This window comes from Labrus mixtus, chromosome 20 (genome assembly GCF_963584025.1).
Source record: "Labrus mixtus chromosome 20, fLabMix1.1, whole genome shotgun sequence".
Lineage (NCBI taxonomy): Eukaryota > Metazoa > Chordata > Actinopteri > Labriformes > Labridae > Labrus > Labrus mixtus.
In genome coordinates, this window is record NC_083631.1 from 20,416,361 (window position 1) to 20,441,706 (window position 25,346).

At 42.1% G+C, this 25,346-nt stretch overlaps 1 protein-coding gene across 1 annotated transcript; it reads right to left on the reverse strand.

Moving 5' to 3' along the window:
* Positions 1 to 1,916: 1,916 nt before the first annotated feature.
* Positions 1,917 to 23,236, reverse strand: si:dkey-89b17.4 (zinc finger protein 646). Its single transcript, XM_061027265.1, has 5 exons — positions 23,047 to 23,236; positions 13,327 to 16,109; positions 11,918 to 13,027; positions 9,890 to 10,749; positions 1,917 to 5,118 (listed from the first exon to the last, which is right to left on the reverse strand). The coding sequence occupies exons 2-5, from the start codon at positions 15,897 to 15,899 to the stop codon at positions 4,691 to 4,693; spliced, it is 4,971 nt and encodes a 1,656-aa protein (XP_060883248.1). The 5' UTR covers positions 15,900 to 16,109; positions 23,047 to 23,236; the 3' UTR covers positions 1,917 to 4,690.
* Between the last annotated feature and the right edge of the window lie 2,110 nt (positions 23,237 to 25,346).

Here is a 25,346-nt window from a genome sequence, read left to right on the forward strand (position 1 = left end):
AGCAAATTTGATATTTACTCTCGTCAAATATACCTTGCGGCAAGAAGAAAAATGCTTTTGTAATTCTGTGAACAGGTCCGTCATGTCGACTAACTTTAACTTCATTACGTGTCCCAAAAGGATCAAAGTCGAAGCTCTCAGGAAATATCGATAACAGTAACCAGAGATATTTCCTGGTTTGTGACTTTGTATCTCAACATCACATAAACTACAAATCAGAAATTTCTAATACTGAGAAAATAAATCTCAAAATGACAAAGACTCAGATCTGAATTAGATCTTTTTACAATGAAAACAATTCAGAATGTCGTAAAAATAATATGAGAATTATGACTTAAAGGTCACATATTATCCTCCTTTTTAAACCCATTAAATAAGTCTCAGAGCTCCCTGAAACGTGTGTGAAGTTTCTTGTTCTAAATCCACTCTGATCCTGTATTTGATCATGACTATTAACCCCTCTATTTCAGCCCTGCTCACAACAGGCTGTTTCTGTGTCTGTAGCTTTAAATATGTAAATGAGCTGTGTCTGACCACGCCCCCTCTCTGGAAGAGGATGTGGCTCGGGCTTTCTCACTCCATGTCCTATTGTTTACGGTGAGAAGGCAGACTCAGAGGGCAGAACAAACACCTAGCTGTGGGAGTGTCACCCACCTGGGGGAGGGGCTACTGCCCTTTGTGATGTCATGAAGGGAAAATCTCCAAACGGCCTGTTTGAGCACACATTTTCTAAAAAGTGGAGTAGGCAGAAGACAGAGAGGATGGACTTTTCTAATAATTGGAGGGGTTCGTAGACAGTTTAGGGACTCATATCAGTGTTTGAAAAGTAAAGTGTATTTTGCGTAATATGTGACCTTTAAAAAACTGTTATGGGGAGACAATTCACAAAAATACTCTCATAATATCTCGTCTTGAATTTTGTTTAAGATAGTCATATCATCTCAGTTGTTTGGATTAAAAGACAACACTGTTACAAAAACATCCTTTATCAATTATGATCACGGTTTCTCATGAAGACCCGGACATTTCTCACAATCACAAAAAAAGATGTTCATTATAATAAGGAAACCATCTCACCCATAAAAAATATGAATCTTGTTTTATGTTTTTTTCTAATATTGAGATCCAGATGTCACAAGTAGGAGAAAAGAAAATTATTCAAAGCAGATGTTGTCAATCATTGGAGAAACTTGACTTCATTTATCTTAATTAAGAAAAAAAATGTTTCCAGAGTTTGAGAAAATATGTTTCTTATTAAAGACTTTTATTGTGGAAACCATTTGACTTTAAGTATAATATCTTTTTTTTTCTTATCGTTATGATTTCTTCATCTTCTCATTATTTAATAATCTTGTGATCATGAAAAATATATCTCATAATTGCACGATACTCACCGTGAGTTAGATAATGTTCTGAAATATGACGGTTCTCTTTCTCATCAGAGGTTTGAGGCTCTCATGGAGAGGCCGTTCTCATCTCATCAGTGGAACAATTACTAGAAAACGTTGTCATGGTTACAGAATATCTTTTTCTTCTTTTAATTATGTTTTCTTGAAACTATGAGGTCGCCAATTCATCCTGATTCCAAGAACACAATCGAGAGAAAACATCACAGTGAAACATTTTTTTAAATCACAGCTCACTAAGGAAAAACACAAATTTGTGAATATTGCCATGTATAAATTGCACAATTCTCATAATTAAAAGCTCCATTTATAGAGTTATTAGTTTATAATTAAAGTGTCTTATCTGGTCATTTTAATAAAGTTGTAAATCCGAGTTATTAGATCATCTTTGTAGACAAATCTCAATATTGTGAAAAAACAATTCAACAAAACAATCGTATAATTAACAGACTCACATCTTTGTGTGGCGACTGTTGATGATTCTGAGACGCTACATGATAATTGGGCGGTGGGGTCGGGGTGGGGGTGTGGGTGGGGCGTCTTTAATGAACGCGCAGAGCTGTAGATATTTTGGTTTAAGGAAAGGTTACAAAATGGCCGTCACAGATTCTGCAGTATCTTTTTCAACAACATGTCAGATAATATACCAGGCCTGAACTATAGAGACCACACACATCTAGTTTGATCACCTTTTACGAACGTGTTCTCCTGCAGGTTGTGACAAAGTGACAGCAGAAGACATCAACAGTTATCATCACATCATTACTTTTCAATACTACACTGTCTTTAGTCGGTACCAACGACCCTCTAACTATGTATATAAGTCATCAGGAGTAAGAACGTACAAACATCCCCCAAAGAAATCTAACTAAATGCACAGAAACAAACAAGGGGAAGAAGTCTGAGTTTGGTGAGTTTCTTCAGAGACAAAGCTTCACGGCTCCCGACGTCAGCTTTTTCATTTAAAGAAATCCATCAAGTCCTAAAGATTAAAAAAAAAATGACATTAAAATGACGTATAGAAGATTAACCGCTGGTTATAAAAGCCCATTAACACCAGGAGAAGAAAAAATCTACCGACTTGATTCTCCGTGTAAACATGATGTTAACACGGCTCCGACAACAACACAGCTGGTGGGACTCGAGCTTCTCACTCGTTGTAGACAGTCATGACATTTACAGATGATATCTGGATTTCTGCTGTAAAATGTCACATATTCTTCCTTCAATCATGAGAAACTAATAATTAAGAGATTCTTATTTATCATCTCAGTTTTAACTTCAAAATTAATGTTTATAACTCACAGATGTCCTCCCAATCAAAGGTGCACCAACCACTGAGCCACCTGCGCCCCAAGTTGATCAGATTTAATATTTTAGATTTAAATTGAATAAATGCCAATAAATATCCGCAATTTATTCCTTACTGTTTTGTACACATCTGACACAATGTCCCAACTATTGATGATAACAAATGTTAGATTCCAACAATAAAAGACGATTAAGCGGTAGATTTTTTTTCTCCTCGGGGCATTAATGGACTTCCATAGCTGACATTAGTGCTGAAGTGAAAAACACTCTTGACTCGGACTGAAGAGCGACAGAAATGTGTTGATCCAGTTATGAGGCCTCGCTGTCCGACAGCTGCCGGTTCAAACGTGAAACTAAAACTCTCCGTGAAGAACCGCGACCCCGATCGTCCATAAACGTCCCCCCATGGCGTGCGTCCATTTCGACCTTGAGTTTATAAAAAGACGTCCACAGATTCTGACCTCAACACCCCCTCAGAGAAAGAGAGGATGAATGTCACACTTTACGAGTTCATAGGTTCAATTCCTTCAGGTGCAGGTGAAGTTAACAGTTTTTAATCCTGACATTAGAGCATCCAGGAAACACACTCTGCTTCTCATCTCTACGTCTGAAATGTCTACAAAAGACGAGGAGAATGCAGTTTTTGTCCTCTGAAGCGCTAAAAATGTGAAATATCCTTCTGCATGTCCATGTATATAAGTCATCCAGGTTTCACTGCTGCATCTCTTCCAGTTGGTTTTAAAACGTTTTAGCGTCAGAAAAAGTAACGCTGGGATGACTTTTTGTTCTTTAGTTCATCAGAGAGAAACAGCTATGTCACCGAGCAGACAGTTCCTCTGAAATCCATCTGATAGGTTAGCTCCTGAACGCATCGTTTACTCCTCTCGCTCTTTTTCTCCGTCTCATGTAATCACAGCTTTTTATATTTAAGTCTTCTGCTTAATATAAAAGACGCCATTTGCCTCAAAATCATCAGAAAAAGCCAAATTAAACGGGATTTAAAAAAAAAAAGGAGTGACACCAACCTGATACAACCACCAGAAATAATCACAGATTCTTGCCAGATTAGCCTTACATTTGATATATTCATCTTTGTATTTAAACCTATAGTTGAAATGGATTCCTGTCAAAACAAATCTGCATATGGAATATTACATTTCACCTTTCCTGCTGCTACCTGTAGCTTTAGCAGGAAGAGGCGGAGTCAAGTGACTTCTGTGAAGGTCAGGATGTTGTCTCGCTGTTCTGATCGCATTCTGATTCTAGTTCATTTTACTAACAATTTCCTGTTCCTGTATAAAAATGTTCAGGAAGTGACCTGAAAAGTGTCAGTATAGAAAAAAAGCGATCAAACAAGGTATTTACAATCCATTGAAGGAGAGCTTTAGTTTCCATGTTTCTGGTCAACGGAGAGAGGATCGCTGCTGGAGACGGTTTCATCGTCGTATTTTAGAGACGAAGAAACGATGTGAGGGTTTAAATCTTTTCAGAAAGTTTGAAGGAAAAATTAATCAACACTAAAAACATCTTTTTGAATCAAAAATAATTTTGTACTATTAAAATATTTGACTTTGTAAACCACTGTCTGTAATTGTTCTGAAAGTGTGTAGTTGGAAATCTTGTCTTTTAGGGTTGAGCGTTGCCATGGCGTTTCCATGTTGGGTCGAGATTTGACCAACATGATCCTCGTGTTTCATGAAGTCGTAGAAGAACTCGTCTCGGTCTGAAACTCTACGACCTTCTGGGAGAAAGAGGGACATTCAAAGCTAGTGGATTGAGATCTGTGATTTTCAGGTGAAGTCGTTCAGTCATGTGCATCTGCTGGATTTAAATTGGATAAAAGGTGTTCTGGTTTACTGGCAGACCTTCAATTGCTTCCAAGATTTAAACCCCTCAACAGACCAAACCCTCTCCGCAGCGTTCCAGAAGCTGACTTTGGACAAAAGGCAGAAAAAAACAGCAAGGTCGAACGTTTATATGAAAGCTCTGGAGGGGACGGTGAGGAAAGCGGAGGGCCTCCCTCTGGACAACGGCGGACCCCTCCAGTGCACCTTCATGTGGTGCCTCAGGTTGGACCGAGACGAGAAACTTTTGTCGCACTGCTGGCAGGTGAACGGCTTCTCCTTGGTGTGGATGCGGCGGTGGCAGATGAGAGCCGTGGACACTCGGAACGACTTGCCGCAGTCGGGGCACTGGTAGCGTTTGGGCTCCGTGTGGATCCGTCGGTGGTTCTTGAGGGACATCAGGTTGGGGAACTCCTTCTGGCAGGCGTGGCAGAAGTAGGTCCCCGTCTTGTGGCTGTTCTTGTGGTTGAGCAGGGAGCTGGCGTGGCGGTACGAGCGGCCACACTGATTGCAGACGAAGCTCCTGGAGCTGTCGGTTGAACCCACCGGACTCAGATCTGAGGGAGACAAACACCAGAGTTTAGGGGTTCGGATTGGATTTAGTGCACTGAGGTGAACTTTTACACAAGCAGGGAACTGATTCAGAACTGATGTGACACATGATTGACAGCAGGGTCTAAAAATAAAGACCCCCCTTTAACTAAGGACTGCAACGTCCACCTGCAAACCTCCTGAGTCCGTCAGGACAAGTCCACTTTGTTTACGGAGAATCGCTGAGGTCGGCAACTTCATGTTTCAAGACAAACAGACTCATAGGAAAACAAAGACATTACATTTTTTTTACCAAGAAAAAAATACATTAAAAAAAACCTCATGGTTATATTAATAAATAAAAATCATCATCACAGGAAAAATGATTAAGAGCATCTGTCTTATCACATCACTTATAAAACCTCAGAGTAGATGAATCCTCACTCACACCTTTACTCCTTCTCAAACACAAACCTTCATCTGAGAACACAGGACTGGATAAACGTCAAGTTTTCTAAATGGATTTTGGTTCAGAGGAACTCTTTGTAAGCCTGACGTTCTTGTGTTTTCAAGTTGAACACAATAATGTTTAAGTCATAAAGTACACTACCTTAAACTACCTTAGCGATACCTGATTCAGCTACTTGTCATGTACTCGATTCTTTTTCATCCTTTGCTACTTTCTCACTTTTGGAATATATCAAACTGCTTCAGTTTCTTAACAGATTCAGACTTTGTTCAAATGAAAATAAAGGAGTGTACGATCAGCGATTGAGATCCAGCTTTGTTGAGAAACAAGTAGAACACTTACAGACTCACCTTGACCTGCTGCGACACTAAACTAATGAACACATCGAGCGTCAATCATTATGTGTGTTTGTTCCATGCTGAGGTCAAATAAAGGTGATGATACGGATGTGACAACAGTAATCTGATAATATAGATTATAAACATATCAAGTTTACTTCACAAGTCTGAAAAATGTAACTCTTTTCCTGTTTGGATGAAAAATGTAGCATTGATAAACTTGAATTAATAGTTCATTTTAATGAAGCGAAAATGTTTTAATAACTTTAAATCCAATATTGAAATTAGTTTTCTTTATTTTTTTATTAATGTGTGACATTTTTAATATAATTTTTCTGATGTGAAGTAACTGATGTAATTTAGATCATGTAAATATAAAATTATTTGGTGATGTTTTTAATTATTTACAAAACAGATGAAAATTATTTAGCGTTTTCAATCAAATCAAGTCCTTCTTAACATCACTGATTCAATAATTAAGCCCACAACAACATAAATATGTAAATATGAAAGCACTACGCTGATAAAACATAAATAAATATGACTTTGATTGATGCATTAACGTGTTCATCTCTTAAATGTTGCAGCAGGTAAAGGTGGAGCTCGTTGTTCTGACTTTTTAAACAGTTTGCTAAATCGATAAGTTTGTCTCTTAATTAATAATCACTTCCTGGTCATGTGACAAACTCCTGAAAGATAAAATGCTGAAAATGCCCGACTTTAATTAAAACAAAGCAAACAATGACATTGAATTCTTGTACTAACATAAGAACTTTAAACAAGGAAACTAATCGATCAATCAATTCCAGCATTGGTCCTTAATTACATCATGAATTGTTTTCTCTGTTTTATCCACATCAAATCATAAAACAGAGGCTTGGTTGAAAAGCTTCTTAAAAGGCTGTTTCATCAGACTGTACAGATAAACCTGAGAAAGCGACCTGTGAGTGTAAAGAGCATGGATTAAAAACACTGACCTCCACTGTGTTTTGTTTTCAGCTATTTATTTTCAGTACTCAGCAGTAAGGGTTATAGTATATGGACAAGTTTTTTCTGTTAAGAAATGAATTATCAAAACATAGTTTATAAAAGTGTATAGTAAGCATTACATATATATGCATGGAAACAAAATGTTAGAACTTAAAAACAAAACAATAAAAGGGGGTTATATTTGTTCCAAACCAATCTTTTCTTCATCTTCTTCTTCTCTCTAACATCTACTTGAAATGCAGGCGGGAAAGTGTGCACTCAGAAACCAAAGTCAAACATTGTGGAGGAGGAAAATGCAAAAGTAAAGGTAGAGAATGTACAGTTATTACTTCTGTGTTCTAGATCAAGATCACATCGACTCCTACAGCACTTGACGGTCACTGCACGGCTTTGACTTTTTATCTCTTTTATTTTTTTTATTTTTTTTTCAACTAGCACCAGTGCTCCTGAAAACGCTGACAAACTGTGGTTTTAAACACACACAGAGGCTTCCAAATAGTCATAAAAACGCAATTAAATATAAGGAAAAAAATAACACCAATAAATACAAGAGGTTACCATAAAAGTGTAACATAAAAAAGGTTCAAATGATGAGGACTTAATGCACTCCGAGTAAAGAGGAGGATCACTGAGTCGTCCCTTTTCAACGAGAGATTTTGTGAAACAGGAAGGAGGGATGGGGTGGGAGGGGTGGGCGGAGACGAGGGGCCAAAGGTGGGGTCAAAATCAGTGGAGATAAATATGGAAGAGAGGGATGATGGGAAGGCTCGACTGGGTAAAACCGTCACAACATCACTTGGTTAAAGGCAAGAAAAACACGTTCCATCGTGTACAGTTCCTAAATGTTCACAGAGTCTCAAATGGTCGTCTCCACGGAAGAGGGGCATTGAGGGCAAAAGGGGGAGGTTACATCAACACAGCTCTAAACTCACACATCCTAAAGACTAGCGCCGTCCATTACAAGTGTTAATAGTAATAATAATATAAATAAATGCATTACTACAATGATGTGTCATCTTTTCTCCTTATAAAAGAGGTTCTGTAGAGAATACAGTCAGAATACAATACGATACAGGATCAAACAGAACAGAACCCATCAATATACAACTCTCCCTCCCTTTACTCCTCCTGTGTTTACTGGTCATCGTGGTTTCTTTCTCCTTTTTTAGGCCCCGCAGCCGCTTTCAGCAGCGTGTTTGAGACAGAGATGGAGGCTGAGACAGGAAATCTACACATAGCAAAACTAGGATTCTCGCCTTGTTCTAACACACAGATTCTAACGCACAGCAGAAGTGACGGAAATGGTTGATGGGAATCGTACCCCTCATGAAGCAGGAAAAAAAGGGGTGGAGACTTTTAAGTTTTGCAGATGTACCAATCACTACCCCCAGAATTTTTCAAACTTTGTTCTGGGATTATTGCGGCGTCAAGTTCCCTTGTTTCCCTTTGATTTTGGTGTGACCACTTCTTCAGGATGGCTCTTAAAACCTAACAAGTTTTTTTGTGATTTCTGTAGCAGCACTTTCAAAATCTCTGCATCACAATTTTCCTTCTACTAGAGCTTTCAACCATTTCAACTCGTCTCCTTTACGGGAATGAATCGACTCAGTTGTGTTTTCAGTTTCTTGGCTAGATCCAAAGTACTTCAAGGACATCATTAAAAATGACTGTCTAAGAAAGTCAGTCGTAAAAATTGGTTTTCAAATGTGAAACAGAAAATCAATAGCAATTTAAAAGACCATGTGTTGAGGCCCTGACTAAAGCAAATGGGTACGGGGCTCGAGTTGAGATTGAACACTCGAGACCCTTTACGACAGACGTTGTTTCATCAAAGCATGTTGCTCAGGGATTTAACAGTTTGCATTGAACTGTAAGCAAAGGATGTTCAACTCGTACGCTTTCACTACCGCTGCTGAACCTGTGTGCGAATAAGGCGACCAGAAGTGTTCTGTTTATGAAGCTACCAGAATATAAACATTGCAAAACACACTTAAACTGGACTTTAGCATCCTGCCTACCGCCCTAAAAGCTCCTAGAGGTACTTGCTGTCTCCTGCCACACCAAAAAGGTACAAAAAAGGAAAAATAAACCACACCTCTCTCTTTACCAGAACATCCACTACATGTTGGTCACACACAAATAAAAACAGTTTGAACCTTGTTTAGACCTACTCGGTCATAATATGATTTTAAAAACATTGTGACAAAGGCCTCGAGAGAAGATTCCATCAAGACAAACTCCCCTTGAACGAGGATGGAGGCGAGAAACAGGAAACCAACTGCAGCACAGGACAAATCAGCTCCCAGGATTGAAATGAACAAGATGGCTCATTACTGGAAAACAAGCATTCGACTTCCTCACGCCTTTATCTGGACCCTCACAGCAGCTCTGCTGACACTCTGTCAAGCATAAGTCTCTACAGCTGGACTCATAAGTGTGTACGAGCTTCAACAAACAGTCTGTTATCAGCTCAGTCTCTGCAGCTGTGTGAGGCATCAAAGGTCCGCAGGTTCACAGAGCTTTACAGGCGACATGCAGCAGTGAGTAAGGCAGGTGTAGTGAAGTTCATGTAGTTTATAACAAACTGCAACATGTTTGTGTTCAGTCCATGTCTGTCTGCCTGTCAGTCAGTCTGTGTACGACAGTCAGACAGGTCTACAACCACAGCCTTGTGAGAATGTCTGCAATGAAGCCTCTGGAGGTGTGTGTGTATACGCACATTCTCCATTTTCTGTGTGTGTGTGTGTGTGTGTGTGTGTAGCGTCCATTTTGTGCTCTCCCTCCTGCTCTATGTTTATGAGTCTAAGAGCCCTGTTCTTCACACACACTACAGACACACATGAAAATGAGGAAGAGAAGGGTGAGCAGAAGGAAAAGCTACGTTTTGGCAATTCCGGAAACCTTGGCATTTGACTTCCCCCCCCCCTCCCCCATCCCATGTCTCAACCACACCCCCCCTCCCTCATCCCTTAGCTCAAATGAAGGGGCCGCCAGGCATACCCAGGAAGTTGGGCGCACCCATGGCCATGGGAGGGGGCGCCGTGGAGCTCCAGTGCACCTTCATGTGGTGCCTCAGGTTGGACTTGGAAGAGAAGTGTTTGTCGCACTGCTGGCAGGAGAACGGTTTCTCCTTGGTGTGGATGCGTCGATGGCAGATGAGTTGTGTGGACACCCGGAACGACTTGCCGCAGTCGGGGCACTGGTAACGTTTGGGCTCAGTGTGGATCCGTCGGTGGTTCTTGAGGGACATCAGGTTGGGGAACTCCTTCTGGCAGGAGTTGCAAAAGTAGGTCCCAGTCTTGTGACTGTTCTTGTGGTTGAGCAGGGAGCTGGCGTGGCGGTACGAGCGTCCACACTGGTCGCAGACATGGGACTTGATGACCTCACTGTTGCCCCCTCTGCTGCGGGCTTTGGTCATGCTACTTGGGTTGAGTCCTTGCTCTTGCATTAAGGTGAGGTCCAAGCCTGACCCCCAGCCCAGCTCCTGGGAGCCCCCTGGTCGGGGCTGCTGGGGTCTGGGCTGGCGGGGCTGCGGTGCCTGACCATGGGTAATCTCCATGTGGAGTCTGAAGCTGGCATGCGTAGGAAAGGCTCTTTGGCAGGACCGGCAGGTCAGCTCCCGCTGCTTCTGGTGGACACGTCGGTGGTTGTAGAGCTGGGACGAAACACGGAAAGCCTTGCCGCAGTCGTGGCAACGGTGGCGCCGTGTCTCTGAGTGGATACGGCGGTGGTTCTTCAGGGCAAGCAGGTTAGAGTAGGTCTTCAGGCACACGGCGCAGTGGTAGATGCCGACAGTGTGGGTGTTTTTGTGGTTAAGGAGGGAGCTGGCATGGCGGTAGGAGCGGCCACATTGATCACATCTGTGCAGAGACAAAGAAGGAAAAACAATAGGGAGGGAACAACGGGGAAGGGATGGAAGGAAAGAAAATTGGAGATTAGCAACTGAAGAGTGTATTTTACACATTTTTTTTAAACTATCTTTACCAAGTCAATTTCAGATACTGGTGACCACTTGTTCTTTATAGTTAAGGAAATATTTTAAATTCTCATCATCTAAGATGTTGCACATACAGGTATATGATCTGAAATCCGGCTTAAAGCTTTAAAGACTATTACAAAGTGGTGTACCATTTAAAGTTATGATTTCTAGACATGTCATAGGGGGGAGGACTGCTGAGTGGGAAAGGGAAGGACATGGGAGAAACTATGGACAAACAACTGGGATTCATGAAGGGAAATGGGAGGTATCTGCTGCTCCCTGCACTGCACAAATGAACACAAGCTTCTAACAGCTTCTTTCACATCAGAAAACAATTTCAAAAACCTTCATTCACAGCTTTCTTTCAGGTTAATTTTGTGAAATCTGAGTGAAATGATGAAAAATCAATCAGAAATGCCGTAATAACCTCTACCAAGCCAAACTGTAATTGCTTGCAGTTGCTGTGGGGTTGACCATTAAGCAGTATTAACCTCTTGACATGTGCAGTGCAGCTAGCTCCAAATACTTCCTATTCTTCCCTGTGATTTCAGGTTGCCAAGACATCACAATGCAAGAGGCCCATCACATAACTGCATTTTCTAGTCTAATAACTAGCCCGTATCTAGCACCTAAAGAGAACACACACAAATCAAAGACTACAATTTAAAATCATAACAAGAGCAAGGATCACACAACATCAATACTTTGCCAATATGCTACAGGCTACTTTTATCGGTGTCAAAGTTTGCTTAGAAAACAAAGCATGAAAACAAAACATCTGAAAAGAAAAGTTGATTGTTGGTAGGCTAAAAAAAAAAAAACTGAAGTGTGTTATATGCTAACTGAAAGCAAACAGGGTTGACTTATCTGGTCTCTCCACTAATTCAATTTGTCCAAACTTCAGAAAAATCCGAATTCCGGCACGCGTATGGTCCCAAGGAAGCCGGATTGGAGATCATATACCTGTAATAGACATGTAGAGACCTAAATTTATCTTCACTACTTTTTTTCCAACTTCGTAGAATCACAAACAACTGACGAGAACTCACGTGTACCGACACTCTTCGCCCTCTCCCGCAGGTGCAGTGGCCTTCCTTCTGACTTCCATGCCTACCTGGTTGTCCCCGCAGCGGTGCCTGGCCAGACCAGATCTGCCCTGGAAACTCTTGCCACAGGTTGGGCAGCCGAAGGGGGTGGCACCTTCCTCATGGACCTTCTGGTGGTTACGGAGGAACCGGGCCAGACGGAAGGCTTTCCCACACGTGTGGCAGATGTGCTTCTTCCGCTGAGTGTGGATACGCATGTGGTTGCGCAGCGCCATGTAGTTGGTGTAGGGCTTGTCACAAAAGTTGCACCGGAAGTTGCCTGTCTTGTGGGTGTGCTTGTGGTTTAGTAAGGAGCTTGCATGCTTATAGGCACAGCTGCACAAGTCACACGCGTAGGGTCTCTCATCGGAGTCCAGGTCCACAGAGGTTCTCTCCATGCTGATGTTGGTGGAGCTGTTGGTGGAGGAGGATGATGGCAGGTGCTGGGCAGGGCAGTCATGGGCTGCAAGCTCATCAGCTGTGGTAAAGCCTTCACAGCAGCCATCACACTCAAAGTCCATCTGAACCCCCGGGCCCTGCGGACCCTTGCACAGGCCAGCTGTAGTGTGGGTAGCTAGCTGTCTCTGAGTACGGAAGCCCTTGCCACACTCTTGGCAGTTGTGCTTCTTCTGGGCAAAGTGGAGTCGTAGGTGGTTTTTCATTGCTAGCCTGTTTGGGTATGTTGAGTTGCAAACATTGCAGTGATACTCTCCAATTTTATGAAGGTTCTTGTGATTAGCCAGGCTTCCTGCATGGCGGTACGTTTTTCCACATTCTTCACAGGAAAAAGGCCGACGTCCAGTTTCAGATGGGTCAAACTTTTGGGGCCTGGAAGTTCCAGCTGAAGAGTAGGGCTTTTTGAACCCTTGATGGCTGTATTTCACACCCATCACCTGGCTCTTTGATGACTCTCCTCTCATAGTCTGCAATTGTGATGGGCCAGCCTGCTGGAAGCGGGAACCGTTGGGTCCAGTCCTAACAAGGCCTTTGGCTCTGTGCTCCTCATGGAGACGGAGGTGGTTGATCAGCTGCTTTTGGATCTTGAAAGCCTTGCCGCATTCTTCGCACTTGTGCCTGCAGAGGGAACGGGCAGAAATAAAGAAAACACTAAGACTCTGGTAGCAAACTTGAACCAATGTAAGCATAGCAGGAGTATTGAACATGGTCCTTTGGTAAAGAAGGGATATTTGGAACAGGGCTGAAAGTCACAATTCAGTTTGACCTGTTTGGCATACGATTCATTCAGTGCAATTATTATCACAGCCCTTGCAAACAATAATAGATTTTAAGTGGATTTTGATTAAAACAAAATAAATTAGCTCACCATTGATTAAAAAACATGCACACCTCTAAATTCAGAAAATGGAACCTACCTTTTCAGATCAAAGTGGGTCCTTTGGTGGTTCTTGAGAGCCAAAAGGTTGTAGTAGCGTTTCTGGCACACCAAACAGCGGAAGACACCAGTTTTATGGGACTTCTTGTGATTAAGGAGTGAGCAGGGATGTCTGTATCCTCGTCCACATTGATCACACTTGTGTGGCTTGTCACTTTGGTCAACCATAGGTCTACGTCCATCCCCACCAACATCACGACTTCCTCCGGCTACCCCACCACCGACGCCTTCTCCACCAGACATCCCTTTTGCTCCATTCAGGCCCTGCTTGCTCAGGGAGCTGCCCCGATTCTTACCAGGGCACAGGTGGGTAATCAGGTGGTGGCGGTCAGCAAAAAACATGCCGCAGTCAACACAAATGTGGTTGCGTCCATCCATTTTGTCATTACCATTAGCTGAACCGCCTCCAATAACAGGCTGCTGTCCGTCTGGCCTTTGAGGGCCATGGACTAGCTGGTGATTCAGAAGGTCCTGCTTTCTAGAGAAGCTCTGCCCACATGTTGAGCAAATCATCCTCCATTCTTGATCAAGGTTGGAAGGTCCTGGAGCTGTAGGGTTGTTGGCATGGCTACGCAGGTGGCTTCTTAGGGCTCTGAGACTGGCATAGTGGTTACCACACACTGAGCACTGATACACTTCACCATCATCATCATCATCTTTGTCATTGTTCCCCATTCTCTTGCCTCCGCTCTGGGAGTACTGCCTTTGACTGCTTCCTTCTTTTAGGTTGCTAGAGCTACCGGCAGGGAGCGAAGTCCCACTGGAGCTGTGGTAATTCATGCTCCCCATAAAACCGTTAGACATGTTGCCCTGCTGTTGTGGTTGCTGCTGGCCACGGCGGGGACACATGTGCGACTTGATACCAGATACATCTGCATACATCTCACCGCAGTCTGCACATACATGTCTGTCCGCCTGGCGGTGGGCAGAGTTGCTTTGGGAGAGTGAGCTGCCATCAAAGCGATCATGGAACTCAAGCGAGTCAAGCCCACTGCTGTGTCCAGCATCTGGTACAAAGTGGGCAGCGTCACCAAGATTTCCTGGCAGTGATATTGGAGTAGTGGCACCACTGCCTTCCTGAACATAGCTCTGCTGGGAGTCCAGGGTTAGGGGCTCTGGTGACAGCCAGTCGTTGCTGTCATTACTTAAAGGCTGGTTGGAGCCACGCCCCTTGTGGCTCCTCAGGTGGCTGTGTAGGGCTGCCAGGTGAGGGTACTGCTTACAACAAATGGTGCACTGGTAGTGGCCTGTCTGGTGGCAGCGTTTGTGGTTGACCAGGCTTCCTGCATGACGGTAGCTTTTGCCACATTCTCCGCACTTAAAGCGCCGCTCTCCGTCATCTGGAGAATTGGCCTGGGGCACACGGCCTCCTGAAGGCGAGGACACAGAACCCTGTGATCCAGAGCTTAGCGTGTCTGAGTTGAGGATTGAGCTGTCTTGGCCATGGGAGGCAGGGTGGGGATCATGAGTCAGATAGTGGACTTTTAAGGTTTCCAAATCTGGATGTCCAGCGCCACAATATGCACATGTGTAGATGGGGTTGTTGACTGGAGGACCCATTATGGGATCATAGGGACCTCTTTTCTCACCTGGCAGGGGTGGAAGGGGCAGAGGGTCCCCTAGGGCAGGAGTGTATGCTGGGGATCGAACCGCACTCAGATTGTGAGGCATGATGCCAGGGAAACTGCGTGGCAGTCCTAAAGAGGGTGTGGCTGCGTTGTGTAACAGAATGTGCTCCTGAAAGTCAGCCTTATTCGGCAACGCTATCTGGCACAAGTGGCAGAAACAGGATGCCGTGTCATCACTCTGGGATGACTGGGCACCACTGCTGCGCTCCGAGTCATGGAGGCTGCTGCTACCGCTGCTGCTCACCATTGATGCTCCAGGGGTCTTGAACTTGGAGTGAGTTCTCTCGTGGCTATTTAGGGCAGCCAGGTTGCTATATTGTTTAAAACACACAGAGCACTTAAAAGTTCCTTGCTGGTGACACTTCTTGTGGTTCACCAGGCTACCGTGATGCCGGTAGGTTCTGTCACACTGATCACACTTGAATGGTCTGTCCCAAGCGTCGTCGGATTCAGGGGAGCCTTTTTTTCCGTGGTCGTCTGTCTCGTGGCTTTGTAGGACACTATGTCCCATACCACTATTGTTCAAATGAGAACGCCCAAACCCGTCCGAGAGTTCTTGGGCGAGGCTGTAGTCCCTCTCGTCGTGGCCTGCTTCTTCGGGTACTTCTTCACTCTCTTCTTCTGCGTGCGTACTACTAGGGGACAATGTATGGATACGAAGGTGATTCTTCAAAGCTACAGCATTAGGGAGGGTACGAGTACAAACCGGACACTGAAAGGATCCTACTTCATGTGACTTTTTATGATTTGCTAGGCTAGCTGCGTGCTTGTAAATTCTGCCACACTGTTCACACTCAAAACGTCCAGTCTCTTCTTGCTGATAATGTGCTTTCATATGCTCTAGAAGACTTGGAGTACTCGGACAAACCATATCACACTCTTTACAGGGGAAACCCTTGGCACGACTCATATCATGCATTGCCATAGTACTCTAAAGCAAATTGGTTGGAAGGAATCACTGTTCACATCTAAGCAATGAACAGTGATACAGGGGAGGTGGAGAAGGGGGCTTAGCTCTTTAGCTGGGGGTAGCCATGGGAGCCTTATTCTCCCCAAGAGGTCCAGTTTATCGGGGCCCACCCTGGGAGATGGTGGGCCTGCAGGGTCCTGGGTCACACCAGCCAGTGAGGTATTACTGTGGAGACAAGAAGAAAAGGGAGAGGGTAAGCTAAAGATGAACTTAAACTTAGGCAGCGAAGTTTCCATTAGTCAGGTAGCCAAAGAATGAAATCCACAGTAATCTGTGTAAGAGCTGCCAGACCTTTTCTGACATCCAAGCTTCCCTTGGATCTATTTGTGTTTTTAACAGCTGAGCCATCCCCTTTAAGGAGGGTGTAGGTGTTCTTAATAGTAATGCATGCATGTAATATAGTCTGGCCGATTTGCATATTCATGTATCTTATATAGAAATATCTGTAGATGAAAACATTCTTTTAATTTTACATTGTAAAAAAAAAAAGCAGGAGCTGTAGTCCCAACACCAGCAGACAGCAGTATGCATGACACACCTTTGTTGACAGAGTAAAGAGGACAGGCTGTAAATCCTCCACAGTATCAACAAACCCCCCCCCCGCATAGTCTCCACCTACTTGCTCCATCAATGGTCAAACACACACAGCAGCCTAATCTAGTGTTAAAAAAAATGAATGAAAAAGAAAGTAGTTCTAGACTTGAGACAAAGGGTCGGGATGAGTGTCTAAAGGCCCTGTGGTAAACTCAACTTTTGGTGACAAATAAAAACAGTGTTATCTAACAGCTGAGATTGGTCTATTCTTTCGTGGCTTTTTTAAAACTTTAAAAATAAAGTTAATGTTACAGGAATTATCATTCAAGCATGTTGCAGCGAGATCATTTATGTTTCAGCTGTAAAATGTTGTATTTATTAGTAGCATTGGTATGAATTGATTGTGACATTGCAATATGACCTACTCCCAATACAGAGCATAAAACTTACTTGCTGCACAGAGTTTATAGTTTTTGCTAATTTTCAGCTCTTTTCACAAAGTGGGCCTTTTAAATTTAAAGTGTCATACAGGAAAACAGCATCAAATCCAGCATGAGGTGTTTATGCAACTTTGGTCTATTCTTTTATTGGTTTGATTCTCAAAGGCTGAGTGTTTAGAAGAAGAAAAAATGGAGAGCATGAAGCCAGCCCATCTGTAAGTGTCTGAATGAAAGTTACAGTGAGGCTGCTGATGGTCTAGTATTGACTCTCTTCTGTTTGTTCCTGATATCACGTGACCCTCTAAACGGGGGATACTGCACCTGCTGACACAGTGAAAAGATAAAGAATAACCGGCAATAATTAGCTGCCTCCATCACAACTACAGCCCCCTCTACTGGACGGTAGATGTGGAAAATGGTGACATTATCTCAGCAGTACACCTGACACACACATACAAACTACACGGGGTAATTAATTAAAGATTAGCTGCCTGTAATGTATCTGAAACGCCACATTATCATCATGTTTCTGTGGTTGCAGATTCTCTGTTCTTTGTTTTATATCATCTTTACTGAGTCTGTGACTGTGCAAATATGTAATTTTATGTCTTCTGCTTATCCCTGCAATAGAAAAGGTCTATTTTTACAACACTTAAGCATGCATTATATTACTTACTATAGGATTTTAAGTGTGAAATATTTCTGGTTTGGAGTCTTCAACTAGAAAATGTATCCTTCTCCAGGATTAACTTCATATGTATTTTATAGTTATTCAAATATAAATATATATCCCTCACAGTATTTTCTGGTGTTTTTGTATTACTGATCATAAGAGGTCTAACAAAGTAAAATGTCTTATGTGGTATAAAATTGAATACATTATTCAGTTTACGGAAGGGGGTTTTAAAGAAAACAAATCAAGATGGATACCGATATCAATTTATGTTACACCACAATCTCCATCTCAGTCATTTAGTCAGAAACTTGTATTTTCTTACCTGGTTATTAAGCTATGAATTACCACACGTTCACACAGGGAAAACACACAGACAGGGATCAGATCAATAGCTCCTTAAGGACCAGAGGTGATTAAAAAGAGTCGATGCCTGTGACAGTTTTAAAAGGCTAATCTGTAATCTGTCACAGATTACGGCAGGAAACTATGGTAATCTGCACCTTGCTAGGATTCACATAAACACACACACTCCACAGAAACATCCAAGGTCTTTAAATGACTTTCAACACCAACTCATGACTGAATCTTAGAAATGTTATTGCGAGAAAATCCTTAACTCAGTGCACACCTTGTATACTATAATAACCACTGATACATATTCATTCGGCTGGAAAGTGTTTGTGTTACTTTATATGTTAATGTTTCTATGTGTGTTTTGTTGTTCTATGTGTTAATGAGACTTAAAGGGGGGTAAAGGCCTGTAAGAATACCCCAATAATCTGAAGGAAGTCAAAGAGGAAAAGTAAAAAGACGATGAAAGAATGAAAAAGATCTAATGCAAAGGGAAAATAGAAACCTACTGAGGTAGCTAGAGGGGGCAGCGGCAAGGGAGGAGTGGGGGAGGGGCGGATGCCTGCTCGGGGTTTGAAGCGAAGGATGAAAAAGGACAGAGGAAAAAAAAGGAAAGCAGTAGAAAATAAAGGTGTGGAGGCGGATTTGATTGGCGGGAGAGGAAAATGGTGGAGGGTTAGGGGGCTGAGGAGGCGGAGGGGGAGGAACACACGCAGACATGCTGACGAGCTGCAGTGTGACAGGTGGGAGAGCGGGAGGAAGATAAGACCAGGTACAATTACAGGCGCTTTCTTTCTTCCTCTTATTGGTTTTCAACGTGTCTCCAACTAATAATAATTATAATCATAGCTTCATAATGTTAAAATCTCTATTTTTTCAGTGACATCTTGTTCAGAGGGAAATGAGAACATTTAAAAAAAAAAAAACGTAACAGCCACAAACAACACAAGAGAAATGTTTGTTTTTTTTATCTAAAATACAGCCAGAATAAACGTTTAATCAAATATACAGATTTCAGTTTTACGGGACAAAGCATTTAGCTTTTTATCTGAAATCTTGGCTTCATGTTTGCATAGTACAGAATTTAAAAGTATGAATAGCTAAATGTACTTGTAAAAGTATTTGCAGAGCTTAAGAACAACCCCTGCTGTGAGCTTTCACCATTATCAGTAAGCTTATTACGTGTTGAGTAGTGTAAGTTGATAGGAATATAAACATGTACATAACTTAAACACACCTGTTTGACAGTGTCAGACGACTGCTGAGTTTCACATCAATATTCGAACGATCAATCACCAATAGTCACTTTTATTAACATAAGGATCTTTAGGTTTTAGAAGGACTGCAATGATTAGCAATTTGATTTAAAAGTCCACTGAAATAAAAACATCTGAATTTCATTATTTCAGTTATTGCGATAAATTCAATATTTTTTTAGTTCTGGATCGTTGGTCGCACAAATGATGCATAAAAAGGGGCTGCCTCATACCATGGGGAGTTATAAGGGTTCTTTCAGAGAGCAAAACATGTCCCAGATTAAAAACATCTGCACATAGTTCAAAAATGATGTTGCTGGTTTTATTATTTTCTTTGATTTTTTTAATGTTTTGCTTTTTAAATGTCCTCTTTTAACGTTTCTTCTGCCCTTAGTTATGATGCTCTTGATGTCTTGTGTGAAGCCTTTTTATTTTTTCATTGCCTTGTTGCTGTTAGCCTATATAAATGATGAATCTGAAAATGCTAGGACTACAGAAGCAGAACAAAACAACCTGGTGGGGATTACCTGGCCGAGACAACTAGAACATGAGACAGGACTATACTTTATCAGGATAAGAAAACCTGGCTGATGTGCTTGGTCCAGAGTGACTAGGCTACGAGACCAAAGACACCAGACCAAGAAATACTAGGTGATCAGGGCGAGTTCACCTGACCGAAGCGACCCATTTTAGACTGCTTGACAAAGACTACAAAGCCCAGACCCAGCCCAGAGAACACCTGACCAAAACCACCATACCAACACCACCATGACTTCCAGGCTAAGACTACAAACCAACAACAAATAGGACATCAGGCCATGGTTACCTGACCGAGACAACAGTCAGATTACTTGACGGAGGAAACTAGACTGACACTTTCTGACCAAGACGGGACTACCAGGTCATGTCTTTCAGGCGTCCCAGCAAAACTGAAAATCTGAGAATTAATCAGGCTGAGTCTATTTGGCCCAGAGGCAACAACGGCCAAGCCACCCACAAAGACCTTCCTCAACCAGGACTACCAAGCAAAGTATACTTGGATAACAATTTACAAGGCACAGTTTTTTTTTTAAAGCTAAATAACCAAGCCAAACAAGCTGAGCAATCCAGACTGAGACTACCAAACTAGGACATGACTGAGGACTACCTTACAGAGACGACTAGACCAAGACAACTAACACAGTCATGAACAGTAAAGTGTAGTCTGTGCAGCAGACACTGCAAACACTGTCAGTGTAAAATCCTCCCTAGAGCCACTAGCACTTTTCTAAAGGACCCAAAGAAGTTCTTCAATAAAGCGGCCTTCACACCTATAATGGGACCACAGAAAAGAAAATCTCAAAAATGGAGTAAGAGTAATTCACATAACTCAAGTTCGTTTTACTAGAACTTAAAATGTTTTCCCATTCGACTCCTAAACTTTACAAACAACGTTTCAATATTTACTAACAATCTCACTTACATCATTGATTTGTATTTAATTGTCAAAAAGTTTAAACACTTCCTGCTGCTTAAATCACACAAGTCCATTTTTACACCAACTCAATCAAAATAAAAAATACTGTTGGACTAAATGTATACACATGATGCTTATTGCAGATGAATCTGCAGCACTCACAATTAATGCAAAGAACTGCAGAGATAATAAAGGAAAGTAAAGAAGCGGTCAGAATAAACATGGAAGAGGTGCCGAGCTCGGCCAGATGTTTGACGTGAGGGAAACCAAACAACAGAGTCACTGAAGAATGTGAGACACCCTTTACAACATATAACCTGGCAGAAAAACATCTCCTCGCTTACACTGTATTGTCCGTTTTAAAAAAAAACACTTCTATTAAATAGCTTTGGTTAATTTTTCAAACATCGAATCAATCAGGTAGATTTTAAGTCTGTGACCAACTGAGAGGTAGTACAGTTCCTAAAATAAAACTTTTGTTTTAACTATTCTATTTAAACACTTTACAGATAATCTGAAGTCTGCCAGTGGGATCGGCACCAGGGGCCACAGCCCGAGGAGACTGTGAGGTCCCATACAGACGCACTACATTCGGACAAACTGTTCCGTCAGTCAAAGGAACTAAATATTGGAATATTCTCCCACTCACAAACATATGTAACCTTCAAAATACACCTCAAACAGTGGATAAAAGAAAACCAAGTCTGTGACCACCTTTAACCTTTATTATTGTCTTGTGTCACTTGTGCCTTTGTATTTGTATTTTATTTGTCTTTCTCTGTTACCTGCCTAGGGACAACAGATGGAAACTAGCACTTCTGCTATAATCTGGCATTTTTACAGCTGTAATTAAAATATGCACACTGTCCCTACAAATAAAAAAAAAAATTGTAAATATTCAACATTTATTTCATATTAACTTGAAATTAAAATAATTATCAGATTACATTATGACATTTCCAGAGTGCATATATAACTTTTAACTTGACATTTTTGTCTGTGTGTATTTATTTTCCCCATGTACCAGCACTGCATCTTTTTCTTCTGTGAAACTACAATATCACACTGTGGAGATATATTATTAACAATCCAGCAAAAGATTTTCCCAAATGAAGCATCTCATTCATAAACAGATTTGAATCGTTGCTCTCTGCAGCAGCAGCCAATCAAAAAACCCCTTTTCTGTTTTTTCCTTCCAACTTTTTTTTTTCTTCCCACTAAGCTGCAGATAATGTAAACAAACCGAGTCGGCGCTCAAAAAAAAAAAACGAGCCTGGTTCATTAAAACCCTTTTTCTTCGCGAAAACAGTCGGCTGCGTTTCTCTGTGTGTGGTCCTGGAGGTAGCTCAGATTCAAACCTGGTCCCCCCCCTCCCCCCTTCCTCCTCCGTGAATACATAACCCGGGTTTGATCACACATGGGTTGTTTTGAATTTAAACCCCACATAAAAACTCTTAATCTGCAATCTACATTTTACTTTCCTTTACTACAGTGAGGTTTGGCAGAGAAACAGCCTCTGCAGCCGCAGCACGGCTCCCTGACCTTGGCCCGTCTCCTCTTGCTTGGGTTCAGCCCCAGCATGAATTTATCGGGACAAAAGCGGCATTTCACCGACACACGGCCGACATTTCCTTCGGCCGACTCACCGCCCCCCCGGATATAACCGAGGGAGCGACACTGGGAGCCCGGTCAGCCGTGCAGAGTAACACGGGGGAAAAATCTGCGGGGGAAATAAAATGCTGACTTTTCTAGTTATATCCGACATGATGCCACCAGCACAGCGGGGACAAACACCTACAGTCAAGCCCACTTTCACTGAGACCCCATCTCCATCGGAAAATGGCTTTCAAGCAGCAAGCCATTTTCCCCCATGCTAACGGGTTAGCGCCGTTTTTAGCCCCCACAGCCGAGCATGCTATTCCGCTGCCTTAAAATTAAATCCCGGAGATGCGTCAAGCTCAGGGAAATGACGTAAAAACCAAACTACGCATTACTGTGGTGATATTCAGGTTTTGTTAAATAAAATATTTTGCTGAAATGGAGGCGAAAGAGAGCGACTCGGCCGAGCTAATGTTAGCAGCAGCAGGCTAGGCTAGTTAGCACCCCCCCCCCCCCCGCGATGCCAGAAAGAGGGTAAAAACGGAAGTTCAAAACAACAAAACACGCAAACAAGAGTGTGCATGAGCCAGTGCAACGCTAAAAAGAATGCTTTCCACTTGTAAATAAAGGCTTTCCTGCGGTAGAAATGTGACGCCGCTGCATGAGTGATTAGCATTCCAGCTTAGCAACCCGAGGCTAGCCCGGAGCTACACAAAGATCTCGACAAACACACCGCGGCCCCCTTTGATGGAAAACCGCGATTTTCAACCGTTTTCCGCGTCAAACTTACCCCTCGATTGGCCCTTTTGCGCACGCAGCGTGAACGATGCACGGCGTTGCGGTGTAAAAAAAAAACCCAAAACAAAACTGCAGGTTTCACGGATTAGGCATGATTATTTATTTTTCCTCCTCCTCGTCTATCACCGACTTTTGGTTCTTGGCTCTTCCCCCCCCTTACCGCCGCTTCCACAGCAGCATAGCCTACTTCCTGCCGCTGCTAGCCGCGCGGAGCACCGAGCGCACACGTTGACGCGTCATCATGCGCAGGATGAAAAACAGCAGCAATAAGAAAACACCGGTTAGTTGTTTTGAACGGTAATTTTAATGATAAGGCGGCTCTATCTATTTCTCCTTTGTGCTTTCTTGTGACATGCATGTCTGGTCTTTTTTTTTATTTTATTTTTTTTAAATGAATTAAAAAGCATTGGAGCTGTTCGGCCTGCAAAATGAGCCGAGCCGTGCCGTGCCAGGATGGGGCAAATGACACCCCGAGGTCATTTTTTATCAACTTCCATTCTGCACACACACATACAACATTCAAAATTCAAGATTCAAGATTTTTATTTGTCACATGCTCATGTGCAGTGAAATGTAAAGACTGTTCTACAAGGCCAGGCAATAAACTGTCTCAATTCTCAATTCCCCCCAGTTAACTTCATCATTCATTTTGTACTGTATATACCCCCTGTTTTTATTTTTATTTTTATTTTTATTTATCTTATCTATTCTGTTTAATGTGTATTTTTGAGCTTTCTTGGCTGTGCTGCTGTAACGCCCGAATTTCCCCTCTGGGGATCAATAAAGTACTATCCTATCCGAAACACTCAAATTACTAGTCAAGTCAAGTCAACTTTATTTATATAGCACATTTATAACAGCCGAGGCAGCAGAAGTGCTGTACAGTAAATTAGGCAAAATACATTACATCCAAAACATCATAAAGACACGTAAAAGCAAAAATTAAAGTAAATTAAATTAAAACACAAAACAATAGTAAAAGTTCTAGTAGACACTGCTGCTGGGATAAAACACTCAACTAGAGGTAAAAGCCAAGGAAAATAAATGGGTTTTTAAAAATGACTTGAGCTGTTCAGTTGTGGCAGCAGATCTTATTTTAAATGGTAATCTGTTCCAAAGTGTCGGAGCTGCAACAGAAAAGGCTCGATCGCCCCTCGTTTTGAGCCTTGTTTTGGGCACGTCCAGGAGCAGCTGGTTGGAGGACCTTAGTGCTCTGGATGGAGCATGAACATGTACACATATATACAGTAAAATCGAATATAATGTACAATTTAAAAAAGAATTATTTGAATATACAAAATATAGAATAATGTAAACAGTGTAAAGTGTCAGTGTGTAAAGTGTCCAGGGTGTCAAAGTGCAATGTGCAGATTGGAATGTGTGGTGTGTGTGTGCATTATGTAATCACAGTTCTGTTTTGTTTTTAACTGAGGAGAGTGGAGTTAACAGTCCGGACAGCCTGAGGAAAGAAGCACTTCCTGAGTCTTTCTGTGTTCGCCTTGATGTGTCGAAGGCGCCTGCCAGAGGGTAGCCACGTAAACAGTCCGTTATCTGGGTGGTGGGGGTCACTCATGATCCTCTTTGCCCTGGCTGTGCTCCTCCTGGTGAAGGTGTCCTGGAGGGTGGACGCATGTTCATCCTGTGCTGGAAAATGCAGGGTTTAGCCATAGACTACCCATCATTGTTTAATGATCTTTCACCTGCACGTCTCTGCACCTACTGCGTCAATAAATAGATATATTTTCTTTTTGATATCTATGATCTTTACTTTTGATTGCATGGGCCCACGATTCAAATGTAAGGCCCAGCCTAGAATGCATCTGCTACAGATCCATTCTTTGGGATAAGCCTATAATATCCATTTAAATATGATTGATCAATTCTTGCTGTTAATTTTTCCCTGACATCTTTTATCGGTTCAGGTTTAAGACAAAATCGGATGACTTAACAAAACTATCAATGCTATATCTTGTAATCTATACATTTATATTTATATTGATTTGTGTCCCTTGTTTTTTAAATGTTGTGGCCTTTTCACTGCTGTGATGTTAGCATTTTTAAAAAAAGTTTGTAAAACAGCTCATTGTTTACTGAAGCAGAAATAAAACATCATATAGGTACAATACATCCAACCAATAAACCAAGACTTAGGAGTTCATGTGTGCTTAGAAAAAAGTCAATCGCATCAATAGGCTATCAAGCTGCGTTAAAGCTGGTCTTGTGAATTTAAACGTGTCAAAACAACACTAAGTAACATAAAGCGAGGGATTTACAATAAATCTTTCATACAAT